The sequence below is a fragment of the Aphelocoma coerulescens genome, chromosome 2, assembly GCF_041296385.1.
Source record: "Aphelocoma coerulescens isolate FSJ_1873_10779 chromosome 2, UR_Acoe_1.0, whole genome shotgun sequence".
In the NCBI taxonomy this organism is placed as follows: domain Eukaryota; kingdom Metazoa; phylum Chordata; class Aves; order Passeriformes; family Corvidae; genus Aphelocoma; species Aphelocoma coerulescens.
Window position 1 is genome coordinate 147,315,689 of NC_091015.1, and position 13,216 is coordinate 147,328,904.

A 13,216-nucleotide genomic window follows, 5' to 3' on the forward strand; every position below is an offset into this window, starting at 1 on the left:
TTTCACTAGCCCATACAGGCACACAAACCTCACCCCCATGCAAGGGAATGGCAGGATAGTGCCTTCTGGCAGCAGGACAACCTCATCTGCTTAAACCACCCAGGAAGCTCATGTGAGGCTATACACAAACCCTCTTCAGGAAACATGGAAGGAGCACACAGAATTTCTGCACATCCAGTTCTCAGCCTTTATCTCACAAGCATAAAACAAAATAGTGGCTAGAAAACAAGCATTCTTAACAGCAGGAACTGATTATTATGGGTCTTTTTCTCAGCGTCTGGAATGAAATGGAGGGAGGAACACAAAGTAGAGGGCATCAAAAAACTGAAAAGGAGCCATAAATCTGCTCTTAGAGCTGGTATTAATTCACTTAAGACTTTCACATCCCTGCACATCAGAATATTCATCCTCGTATTTCTAAACTCTCATCTACAGGAAATGTAACACATACCACTGACTGTCCACAGAAAAACAGCACTGTAACCAGTGAGCACACTCGATTTCAAGGCAAGATCTACATGAACACTTTTTGCATTAACCCGCTCAGGTGTAGACCATGCTTCTAAAAGGACACCATTTGGGACCCCATAGTTCACGTGGCACACTTCAGGAAGCCATCCATGGCAAACTGCTTGGAAATCTTAGAAAAAAAAAATCACATGAATTTGCCATGCCTGGCAAACAGGCTCTATCTAAAACAATTCAGATCACTCAGAGTACCCTTACCCTGCCTGCTACTGGCTTTTCACAATGATAAAGCTGCAGTACAGCTCACCTTCAGTGTCAACTCGTAAGTAACAGACTTTCAGAGCTGTGAACACAGATGAGATTCTGTTGTATTTCCCAATACTGACATACTGCTCCCTCTTCCCTCCTCCCACAACCACCACAACCATCTTTTCCTAGGTAAGCTCCAAGCCCTCCATAGTCTAGAAACTAGTTCTGATATCTTTTGGTCAGTATCCAGGAAAAAAACTGCAAAGAACTTTGATCTCTTTCTAGGAACCAAATTGCCCAGTACAGAAAAGAACTCTCCACCCTCATTCAAAATGGACAATACTGGATTCTTTTTTTTAAGGTAAGCTAAGTGAGAAATCCTCTTGACAGAAAACACACACTAACTTGTGACACACACACACACACCTTCCACCATGTCAGGCATCTTGAGTTTAACTGTGTTTCCAAAAAAAAAGAAAGTAAAAATTCAAGCTATCAGACGTAAGAACCAAAACTATGTGGGTTTGGGCTAAATACGCATTAAGATGAGTAACGAAATTAAGCCTTTTCTTACCCTCTTATTTCAGCTTCAAACCAGATTTTAATTTTCTTCCAGTATTTCTGAAAGAGATCCCCCTTCTTCCATTTTCTATATCAGCAAAGAAAGGTGCTAAAACCAGTAGGGATAGGAGCCAAATCCACTCCCCTTCAAACATCACTGGAATTTTTTTAGCGCTGTGAAAACACAGATACTGCAAGGCTACATCCAGTTTAAGAATTCGGAGTTTAAAAAGAAAAAAAAAACAAAAACAAAAACAAAAAACCCCCCAAAAAACATTCTCTATGACTTTGTTTTCCTGCTCTTCAGACAAAACCCATGGGATTATATCATTCATTGTGCTGTGTGAGACCAGAATCAGACTGCTCCCTTCACATCTAGATGTGATACTTCTGATGAACCTATTTTCATAAGAAAATACCCATGATTCACTACTAAATACCACAGAAAATTAGAAGGAAAAGGATATCCAGTTCAGAGGAAAGAAACAAAACAAAAAAAAATACCCACACCAAAAAAACCCATCAATAAAACCCCCTGGTTTTCAGTATGCACATAAGCAGCAATTCAAATAGCATCATCACTGGATTCATTAACTGAAGGCATTGCTTAGATCAATTCTTATCTCAGGTAGAGCTCACTTTAAACCTTTTCCCTTAAGGGGCAATCGCAAGTTCTCTCCCCTCTTCTCAGCTGCACACTTTTATGAAATATTCAAGGATTCAACGTGTTCAGTACCTCCTCTTCTTTCAAGTTTGGATTAAACTGGCAAAACTGTGACAGTGAAGGGAGAGAAACATTTGTTTTGGTTTCCTAGGAAACTAGACTAAAACAGAACTCCAGAATTCATTCTTGATAAGATAATAGTTATTCAAAATATTACCCAACTTGAAGTTCACAAAAACAGAGGAAAAAAAAACCAACCCAACAACAAAGAAAAAAAAACCACAACAACAAAACCGGAAAAAAAACCCAACCCCATTATCTAATTGTTTTCCCCAAAGGCAAACCACTGAGCTGATCCTACACTATGCTACAGTTCCCATCTCCCCTCACTGGAAGCCAGCACAGTAAGTCCTGCTGCGACACCAGCCCATCTCTCCTCTCTGCAAAGCAGCCTGGATGTTGTCAAACCCACGTTTCACAAGTCCCACTAGTGAGAACGCACTGCACCATGCAGAAGTTACTGAGCAAATATGCACTCATCTGAACTACACAAACAACAAAACATTTTAACATCTATAGCATCTCTATTCAGAATATTAACAGAACATAAAGCCTAGAAGAACCCTCTATTACAACTTGATATGAGCCTCACAGAGGTTGTCAAGTCTTTTCTAGGCTAAATGATCTTGTTCTATGTATCTTTTTATCTTATTCTCCTTATGTATTTGTTATGAAACAAATGAACCCATATTCCTCTCTGCTAACTATCATAAAACAAAAGAAACAGAATTAGATTAGAGAAGCCAAAAATCAAAGTACACTGGGGTCCAAAAATAAATATTTAACAGAGACTCGTTGATGGCAATTTGTACAGAAAAGTAGAGTTCTGCTCTTCACTTAAGACATTTCAAAGAATTCAGGAAGAACTGAAACATGTCTTTTGGCACCTCAAAAAAAGTTAGATCCATAACCTTTACAGTACTAACTGGAATCATCACAACTGATACATTAATGAAATTATGATCCATTAAACAAAAATTTATTAAATTCACAGTTCTTGGAAAGTATCTTAGCTTATTAATGATTTTATTACTATTTTTTAAATCATATGCAAAGTACTTTAAAAAAAGTTTGTCTGTCTTGGAAAGCTTAGAGAAGTAACCCCTAAATTTAAGGGTCACAAAGCATCAGACATGCAGAAGGCAGAAAGACAAAATTAATGTGCTTTTAATTGAAATGCAAGAGCCTCAGAAGTCCAGAGTCAAAATCTGTCTTGTCACATGCTTTTTTTGTGCTTGAAATGAACAAAATAAAAAAACTTTAAAGCATAATTTGACATAATTTTTAAAAAGTTCTTAATCTTTCAGAACATTAAAAAAGCCTAATAATTGAATGCACATACCATTTATCAGTTTTCTTTTATGATGTTATAGTTCCAAAGGGGCATCCAGACAAGATGACAAGTGAAAGCAAGAAGACTGCAAAGTTTCTAGAGCAAAATACTTTTAGAAAGAGCTATAGGCAACTTTCTCTGGCCATTTGGTTTTCCTGAAACCTAGCTTGCACAGTCATGTGGCATAAGCAAGGCTGGCAATTTTTACTACTCAATGTATCAATAGTAGAGTCATGGCAGCACTGCCAAGTGTTCAGCTAGACTTCCTCTGGTCACTCAGATACCAAACTAATTCATTTCTGTGCAACAAACTGATTTTTGCCCATGAAACTTAGGACAGAGAAGGCACAGCACATTCTACAAACCAGAAATTACATCTTTGAAGACTGGAGTTAAGACAGATCAAGTGTCATTTCAGCCATCATTTCCATATCTTTTCCCATAAAAACTGGGAAAAAATAGATCAATTTCTCAATGGGGTAATATAGGGGAAAAACCTATTTTAGGACATTGCAATCCCTTACAGGAAGTTTACTCCAAACAGAGAACAAGATTTAAAAATTAAGCCAAGAGAATTTTTTTTTTCTGGACATCCAGTGAGGACAGTAAAACTGCACACTACTTTAACCCATCTCAAAGAGATAAGACTCACAGACTGTAGTGGAGGCACCTTCAAATGAAAGTTACCAGTCACAGGTTGTCAGATGGTCCCTATTAATTGATCCTTAGGATCGCAAGAGGTACTCAGAGAACAGTTAATGCTGCAGAACGCTGGTTAGTATGGTTAAAAGCAGTAATTTACAGTAGAAGTTCCTAACTGTGATTTATCTTCTGAAAGCCAGCTCTGGAGGAATGCATTTGGGTATGCTTAAGACTAAGAACTGCTTTGAACATTTGGAAACTTAGGAGAATTTACTTCCTCCATTGCATCCATCTAATGCTATTAAGCTGATCACTAAAAAATAAGATGGAGATTGAAGATTTTTCACCCCTCTCACCAGAAGATTCTTGATTCTACAGCAAAATAAAGATGCTTGACAGATGCAACTAAAACTAGAAGAAGCAAAATGAAATACAAAGTTTTTGTTGCAGAAATTAAAAATAACCTTTGTCTAATCACATGACTGACAAGATAAAGATGGACGAAGCCCATGAACCTTCCTGGTGAACCAGATGAGCAGAAAAAAAACCCAAAAAAACCATTTATTAGAAAAATATCAAAACATCATTTTGACACACAGAAAAAAAGCTATAATGTAGTCAGAGTTTAGATGTGTTCTTTTCATGCAGTGCACCTAACACAACACTGGATTTGGCTGCTATGTTTTCAAATCTGTTTATTCAGCTAGAAAAGATTGCCTAAATTATTTAGCCAATGCAAAAGAAGACTCAAAGTCTTTTATAAAAAGCAATTGTACGGGACAGACAATATTTCAAAAATAGCTGCACTTCAATTACAGGATTTTGCCGGTCTAGCCAGAACACTACAGCATTTATAAGGGGAATTTGAGATGAAGAATAAATTCTCAATCTAACTATAACCACTGTAAACTGTTTTGCCCTCTACTAAGGCTTTTTGATTTTATAAAAACATAATTTTTGCTCTAAAAACTTGTATAAATATTAAGAATATTTGTTAGTAGTAAAAAACATGCAAGTCACTAGAAAGTTTTAGATTTAGCTTTTATGAGCAAGCCACACAGCAGTCTCAGCATCTCGTTGAGCAGCAAAATAGACATAAGTAATGCTAGTGTTACAAAGCCTGGGATCCTAAGAGAAAATATAACTTTCATGCCCCCACAAACAGTATCAACAGTTATTCTTCAGTGGCCATCCTAATCCCTCAAGACATCCCAGTCCATCTTTTGTTTTGTACATCTTTAGACTTTGCTGCTATAAGCAAGAATTGTCTTCGCTGCACACCTGGCACAGCACGGAACTTGCTGTCAGTACTTAAATACAGAAAAATAAGAATGCAATGCCATTTTTTTAATCAAAAGTTGCAGGATACAAACCTCCAGGAAGATATGATTCACTTGCTGTGTCATCCCCATCATCTCCATCTTCATCATCACGACTCAACAAATTATTGACAGCAAGGTTTACATCAAGATTTGTTCGTTGGAGTTCTCGAATAATAATACTTCTGGACTTCCCTTGTAAAACAACTTGTGCCTGTAAGAGCAGAGTAGAATTAGTCACTGGTCATTCTCAGCTCACCAATCACCATTCATAAGAAAAGGCTTAATTCTAAAAGAAGTCTAGTAAGAATCAAGTTGATAATAGGACATAGAGACACAGGGCCTCTTATCAGTTTTTTCACAGTATCCTGCACTAGATATCCAGCCTTCTCTCAGTTCCAGTCAGGCCACTGAATTCCAACTTTGGTGCTAAATTTTCTAACGGAACCTTAGAATCTACTTCTTGGAATGTTTAATGCTGTACTTAAATAATAAGCAGAGTCTGGTTTTGAGAATGTTCTGTACGTTTCTATAAAATTTAGTATGTCAAACAATGGAGTTTGCAATCAACTGCTGTGTCAAAACTACACCTCAATCCCTGTCTTTTACACTGGTTTCTCTTTCCACTGCCCTTCAAACAAAACCACCTCACTGACCGTATTTTTCTCATCATTATGCTTCTAAAGGTTTATCTTCAGCAGTTTTTGCAACATTTAAGTTTTTATTAACAAAGTGCAAATGCAGATAAAACCTTCCAAGCATTAGAGGCAATGAATTTAAAAAAAACCAGAGAAACTCTGGTTTATTCCACTAAGTTTAGGACTCAGAGCACTTTGTTTGCCCAGATTATCCTCTACTGAATGTCAGAGATGATGAGAGTTTTGAAAGATCACAAACAAGAGAACGTAAGAAAGAAGTACTGAGTATTTTCACAACAGAGTAAAAATAAGGCACCAAGTAAAATGGTCTGGTGGCATGCAAAAAAAAAACCTGGGACGTTTTAACAACACACAAAGGCAAATTTTTTGTCGCAACTTTCTATGCCAAAAGTTTACAGATTTTTGAGACGCCCTAGAATTTATAGACCATCTCTGAAGATCTTTCCTATTGCTCTGCTTTAAAGTTACCTCAAAAATGTTTTAGACACCTTCTGCTTTAAAGGTAAACAAAGTATGCTATTTAAAAAAGAAAAAAAAAGGAAAAAAAAAAGAAAAAAAAAAGGAAAGCAAAATATTACAGCAAGGGAAGAAGCAAAGCAGATTATCTTTAGCCTAGCAAATAATATCTGTATTTCGAATGTAGACCAGCAAGTAGTTCTAAGCTAATAGTTAAAATGAATTAACTAATCACATATTTTGAATGTATTCTTTTCTTCAAATATGGAGAAAAATGTTTTAACACACTTAAACAGCTTCTTCAGGCTTTAATGCATTAAAAGGCAAAAGCAGAGCAATTTATACCCAACATTCATAAAAGTCACATCTATAAAAAATTAAGTAGAGGTGTACATGAAGAAAAATTATCAGTATTTTAAAGAGATTAAATATGTTTAATGTCTTTCATTTACATCTAAAATGGATCACTCCTTCTATCAAACAAGAAAAAGTCAATCTGCCCTCCTTCATTACATTCCTTCAAGAAACTTAACGTTTGATACTATTCTCAAGTATTTGATTTTCTCACTAAATCTCTCCTCTGCAACCAAACATGGCCTTCCTTATCTACATTAAACATATACGTGTCTTGGGGGAAGTTTGGGAAATGAAAATTCTAGAATCCAGAAGTCTATCACTTCCACTATGTATATAAGAATAAAACCAAGTCAGCTAGGGAAAGTCAATTTCTTCAATTATATGCCATTACTCCTTGGAGAAAAGGCACTACTACAACACATTCCTGTGCACACGCTGTGAGAAGCTCTCCAAGCTTTTGGCAACAAGCAGTTTCCAGTTCACATACCTGTGAAATTAGTTCCTCTGGAATGACTGATGCTGGAATCACTGGTTGTGGTTGACTCCCCAGCAGCCCAGATCCTCTGTCACGTCCTGTGCGTATAACTCTGGTCTGCCTTCGAGAGTCTCGAGCTCCAGCAGATGATCTACCAGAAGATCCTCCTCCACTTCCACCAACCCCTGAACTCCAGCGACTTCTAGAAGATTTAGAATATTTATTTATTTAATACAACAGCATACTTTGGGGCCCACTTCAGTAAGTCTTTAGTTTTATTAATAATAACTTATAAATAGCCTCTGAAAAATACTGCAGCTTGACTTCATAGACAAACATATAAAAGTAACTCTCAAAACTAGAAAGAACAAGAACACCAGGAAAACTGATAAAGTTCTGAAATATGCAGAAGAAATAAAAGAACAGGACTCCAACTGGAACTTGCACTTTCCTACTCATACAGCTGAGTGGATGTATACATACATAAATACATAAAAGGATGAATTCCCAGCTTTTCTAAAAGCAGTAGCAGTAGCATAAGATCTAACACTCATCTGCTAATTTCCTGTTATAAAAGCACACATGCAGCAACTTCACTGTCAGTGGCTCTGACAGAAGACCACTATACTTAGGTGGGTCTTCTAAAGATTCTGATACTTGATTTACATTAAGAAATTGGTAAAGATTACACTGGAAAAATCAAGTAATCTTCTCTACTGCGAAAGAAATCTTACACTACATAGTTCTCTGATCCCCATGTATAGCTATCAAGAGATACTCTTCTTTTTACCTATTCCTTTTGCAGAAATTAACATCAACTGTATACATTGCAAAAACATGCCTGAACTGACTGAACAGTTTCTTCATTTCTATGAATCAGTATCAAAATAAGGCAACAAAAAGACAGTGATTTGTAAAAATAGACATCTCACCATCATTACAACTATCCACTAATAATTATCACCACAGAACTGTGTCAATTGTATCTGCTCTGGATTTAAGACAAGATAATCTGTTGCCATGAAAGACAAGAGACTCTAGTTAATTCTTCAAGGTTAACTAAGCTTTATCTTGTAATACACCTTAAAGGGTATTGGGTATGGTATTACTGCTACTTAATAATCTGTATCAGCAGAACCTTCCTCTATCAACCACTTCAAGTCTCAAACTGCTTTCAAGAAAAACATTTAAAATTAGACATGAAAATAAAGATACGATCTCTGAAACAGTATCTAATAATTTTACATTGAAAGTCTATCATAAGCAGCTATTAACAGCTAATTAAGCAAGAACACTTGTCTTGCATTTTATGCCTTCAGTTGATTACTAGCACCCTTTTTTAATTTGTGTTTTCTTTTTCCTCCCAACAAGACCCTGCAACCACAGAGTAACTCAAATGTCTGCTTAAGACAAGGCCCTGTCAGACACATCTACATTTTCAGGATTCTAGCTAGCAACCACACAGACAATGACAAGACAAGACAGAAAGAAATTCAATTATGTCTTTAGGAAAAGTCTTGTCTCATGAGTGAAAAAGAGAGTTGTAAAAAACAAAAAAGATGCTATTGAAAATACAAAAAAAAACAAAAAAAAAAAAAAAAACAAAAAAAACCCAAAAAAACAAACCAACAAAGAAGAATGTGACATATAAAAAAAAAAGAAGAGCTAGTTAAACTGTTCTAAAGGTGGGAAGGTGGTTGAGAGGAAAAGAATGGGGCTGAGGGAAAGTCAAATTCTACCTACAGAGCAACTCTCAATTCAACCCTCTGCAGGGAGGTATAGGGTTAACGAAAAGGTTCCATATTAGATATTAATACTACAGATGCATTTTCTATTTTAAGTTATAAACTATCAATGACATCATTTAGATATCTAACAGTTAAAACCATTTCTATTTGTGTAATAATTCAAATATTCCCTATGTGTCCTAATTTGGTCCTGTTAAGGAGAATAAGGACATGGCCATTGCCAAAGCTGTCTAAACCTAAAATAAATATAACACAGTACAGAAATCTTACGTCTCATTTCTGTTCACCTACTAGTTTACCACATCCCTCCACTGTGCAGCAGCATGCTAGCAATTTCCCAAATCCAGTTATCTACTATAACAGCCCCAGTTTGAATGGCTCCAGATTCAATTTATTAACATAATTATTCCCTCCAATTAACAGACTAGTTATAGTGCCTACTGCTACTCTACTAGTTCAGTGACGTTCCAACTACCTAGTTCCGAGACATTCAAGAGAAGACATCAGGAACACTTCAGGGTTGGTCTCTAAGATTCACACAATTTTAACACATTATGCTTAGCTAAGAATAACGAGGGAAAAAATGTGATACACATCCCACAATAAGTTCTTAAACATGACAATACTAGTTTGTCTTTAACGTTTATCACATGGATTTTTAGGTTCAGATGTGTGACGATTTCAGAAAAAATTTGGGAAGCTTATAGGGATGGTTATTCTTCATGCAACTAAGGCCCAAATGAAATTAGTTTATTTGGTAATAAAAAAACAACAAATTTTCTGGAAATTAATGGAAAGGTGTCATTCCTTCCTCTTAAATCATTTGCATTCTCCTTACTGCAGTTAGTAACCTTAGGAAGCAGCAGAGTTGGACATGTCTTACAAAAACATGTAACAAAAGAGATCACTGTCATTATGGAATGAAGATTACTTTACCTTTCTATAAAAAGGGACACCATCAATTTTAAGTCTAATGACAAGAAAACTGGATCTATACAGTATATTTAGCATATAGTACAATTTTAAAGGTTCTGAGAAACAACCTTTTCCAAATGCTCCTTTTTTATTACTACGTATAGGATCCCAGCTATCAAAACACCACTCATGACTTGGGGCAAGGGAGTGGAAGGCACAAAACAATGGAGCACATAATGAAGGTTCTTCCTGCATAAATGCACTCATTTCACTTTATGCTTGTAACCCATCATGGTTTAAATTGATAGTGTCCCTCTGAAATAGACTGCTTTTCAAAAATCAAGGTACTAAAAAAACATTCAAAAGAAGACAACACAGCCTAAAGCAAGTTATTCTTCACACATAGATGAAGATCTCTCCGTATCCTATGTGCTGAACGGTCACTTCAATGTCTGTTATTTTAACCAAGTCAATCAAGTGGGTTTTTTTGTTATACCCTACCTACCCAACTGCTGTGATTATACGTTCCCTTATACATACTGCATACAATTTATATATGTGTATACACATATACTCAAATATGGAACAAACAGATTGCAGCCTCAATCCTATCAAAACTTACCCAAGGGTGTTGCCTGCCAGTCTGCCCAGAGTTTCAGAACCAGACAGAAACCATGGGGAGTCACTAGTCCTGCCTGGCCTGGATGTCCTTCCTGCCCCTGAGCCACTGCTCAACTTTGAACTGAAAGTAAAAGATGGTAAATCAGTCACAAAACAATCCCAAATGGGTTAAGAACAAAACCTGGAATCCCAGGTTGAAATTCTCAGGGACTTAGTCTGGTAACATACCAGCTTAAGCAACACCCTTGGGGAATATTCCAAACTAATCTAACTGTATATTAAGAGGTACACTGGAAAAAGAAAGTGGAAAGCATGCCTAACAGACCTTACGTACATCGGCAATCCATAATAGCACAGTCGTAAATACATATTAAGCTAATTAGTGATTTGAGTTAGCCACTGTGCTAAGTTTTCCTTTAGTGTACATGTACAAATTGTAATCAGCAGGTGTTCTATCCATAAACCTGAGCACGCTACTTTGGTATTACGTGATTTAAATTCAAATGTGAACCGTTAATTAGTCCTGTTAAGGGGGACTTACCTGGACCGAGGACCACAGGTCTAGAAAGTGAGCCTTGCCAGATGGGACCACTTTCAGAGTGGATTCTACATTAAGCTTAACAATTTAACACAGATTATTTCTTAAGGATTATTTTTGGATGAGTTTGTTTCTTGAAGTTAAAGAGAGCCTGTCTCACTTCTTTCAGAATCACATATACTATTTCTTCCTACACCAGTTTGTCAAGCTAGGCTGTTTGGCTGCATCACCATAACCACTGTGTCTCTACTCAAAGTATCCATTCCAAAATCTACTTTGAAAACAAACAAATAAAAACAAAAACAGAAAAGCAGCCAAGCTGCTTACTGAGTTAAAAAAAAAAATCTTAGAAGAAAAGCATTTCTTACCCATCACTATTCTCAGGTTTACCCAATTCCAATCTGTCTGGTTGAACTGAAAAACCAATCCTGCAGACTCTACCATCCTGTATTTAGAACAAGAAAAGCAAGTGTTAAAACTGAAATGTAAGTCAAGTTTACAAAAAAAATTAAAACATAAGTCTTCAGTTACTGAAGAGTGTTAATCAATTTAATGTTAGAATAACTAATTTTAACTGTATGGTTTCAAGTTTGTTACCTGAGAAGATTTCAGCAACTTACCTCCAGAAGAAATGCAGCGTGATTTGGTCCCACCACACACTGTTTAATAGTGGCCTGTTCCAATACATTCAAAGGCGGATGGCTGAAAAGAAAAAGTGAGAGTTTATAGCATTTTAAAACTTTCGAAGTCTGGGGGGAAAAAAATCAAGTTGGGCATGGATGGAAAAATGTACAGTGGTGGTTACCAACAGGAAAACTTTCAAAAATGACTAAGTGTGCATTAATTGAAGCACACAGCACATAAAATGCAGGAAAAGGATCTTAAAAGATGATGGTTCTCATTTAATCTGATCAGCAATAAACAGCAGGGTTTATACCTCATATTAAGAAGTCATTTTGTAATGAAGATTTGCATATAATTTATCATAACTGAAAACCTCCCATTTTCTTCCTGTGTTATCTGAACTGTGTTACCTGAAGCATTTCTGGACTTCAGTATCAGTAGCATTGATGATTTCTACGGCTACATCATCTACAGTACAATCATCTGTTTCTTGTTGCTGTTAAGAGAAATTGTTCCTAAATGATTCACAGCAGCATGTGATATGCCTTACCTGTTTAAATTATATTTGTTCAGCTTCTCTGAAACTTCCCTTAATCTGAAACAGGAAGAAATGAAGCTGTTATTTGGTGACATACTCCACAGTCCACAACATCCATTCGTACAGCATATTTATGATGTTATGGGAACAACTTACTACCACATTAATTGAAGTTTAATATAAATACTACTTGGTGCTGGGAGTCTCTTTAAGAACTGCACAGTATTCAGCTCCAAATCAGGCTTTTGTTTCAGAGGTTTTTTGCTTTGGAATTTTACCCAAAGTTTTAGCCACAGAACCAACATTTGCTTGCATTTCTGTGTGTTTTGCAAGTCACTATAAAAAACACTACTCAGGCCTTGTTACAACCATCTACACTTCAGTCACAAAATAAACATATGAAGCAATGACCATGAATTGTAGATATACTTGTATTTCCTTGTATAAGTTTGAATACAGTATCCCAGAGGAGAATTATAATCTTCTAGGAAATGAAAGTATGTGGCACGCAAGAGCCAAATATATGACATTAAGTTCCCCAAAACAGAAAGCACAAGGAAACAGATGTACAAAAGCCAACAGCAAAAGGGACAAACAATAAATTCTGACTAGCAGAAGAAACAATCCATAGAAACATCACTATTTTAGGGTTATGTAAAACATCACCTTTCCTAAAGGTAAAGAATGCTTCCAAAAGTTCAAAAGATCAGAACACATGAAAGAGCCAACCCATATAAAACTCCTGCTTACAGGATACTGTAAGCAACAGAGTAATTTCCTAGGTAATTTCTAATCCACTTAGGAAAGATCCTCTATGGGAAGCAAAGATGCTGGAGTGGTATCAGGTAGGCATGTCAGTTAAAACTTGGGTTCCTTTCTTCCCAGACAAGCAATCTGAAAAAGGCCCTAAAGAGCTTCCAGTTACAGTCAGAGTATTTGCATTATATCAAGATATAAAACCAAGATTAATTCTGTAAAAATTATGCAAG

General features: G+C 36.3%; 1 protein-coding gene across 9 annotated transcripts in view; it reads right to left on the reverse strand.

The window, feature by feature from the left end:
* Positions 1 to 13,216, reverse strand: part of UBR5 (ubiquitin protein ligase E3 component n-recognin 5) — an 82,045-nt gene that overhangs the window by 52,196 nt on the left and 16,633 nt on the right. For 7 of the 9 annotated variants that reach the window (XM_069005272.1, XM_069005269.1, XM_069005266.1 and 4 more), the window contains exons 2-7: positions 12,240 to 12,284; positions 11,686 to 11,767; positions 11,434 to 11,510; positions 10,529 to 10,648; positions 7,256 to 7,445; positions 5,351 to 5,510 (exon numbers count right to left, since the gene is read on the reverse strand). In XM_069005272.1, the coding sequence (XP_068861373.1) occupies positions 5,351 to 5,510; positions 7,256 to 7,445; positions 10,529 to 10,648; positions 11,434 to 11,510; positions 11,686 to 11,767; positions 12,240 to 12,284 (674 nt within the window). Of the gene's footprint in view, positions 1 to 1,291; positions 1,385 to 5,350; positions 5,511 to 7,255; positions 7,446 to 10,528; positions 10,649 to 11,433; positions 11,511 to 11,685; positions 11,768 to 12,239; positions 12,285 to 13,216 lie in introns of those variants that run through there. The other 2 variants (XM_069005271.1, XM_069005274.1) reach the window with 2 other exon arrangements.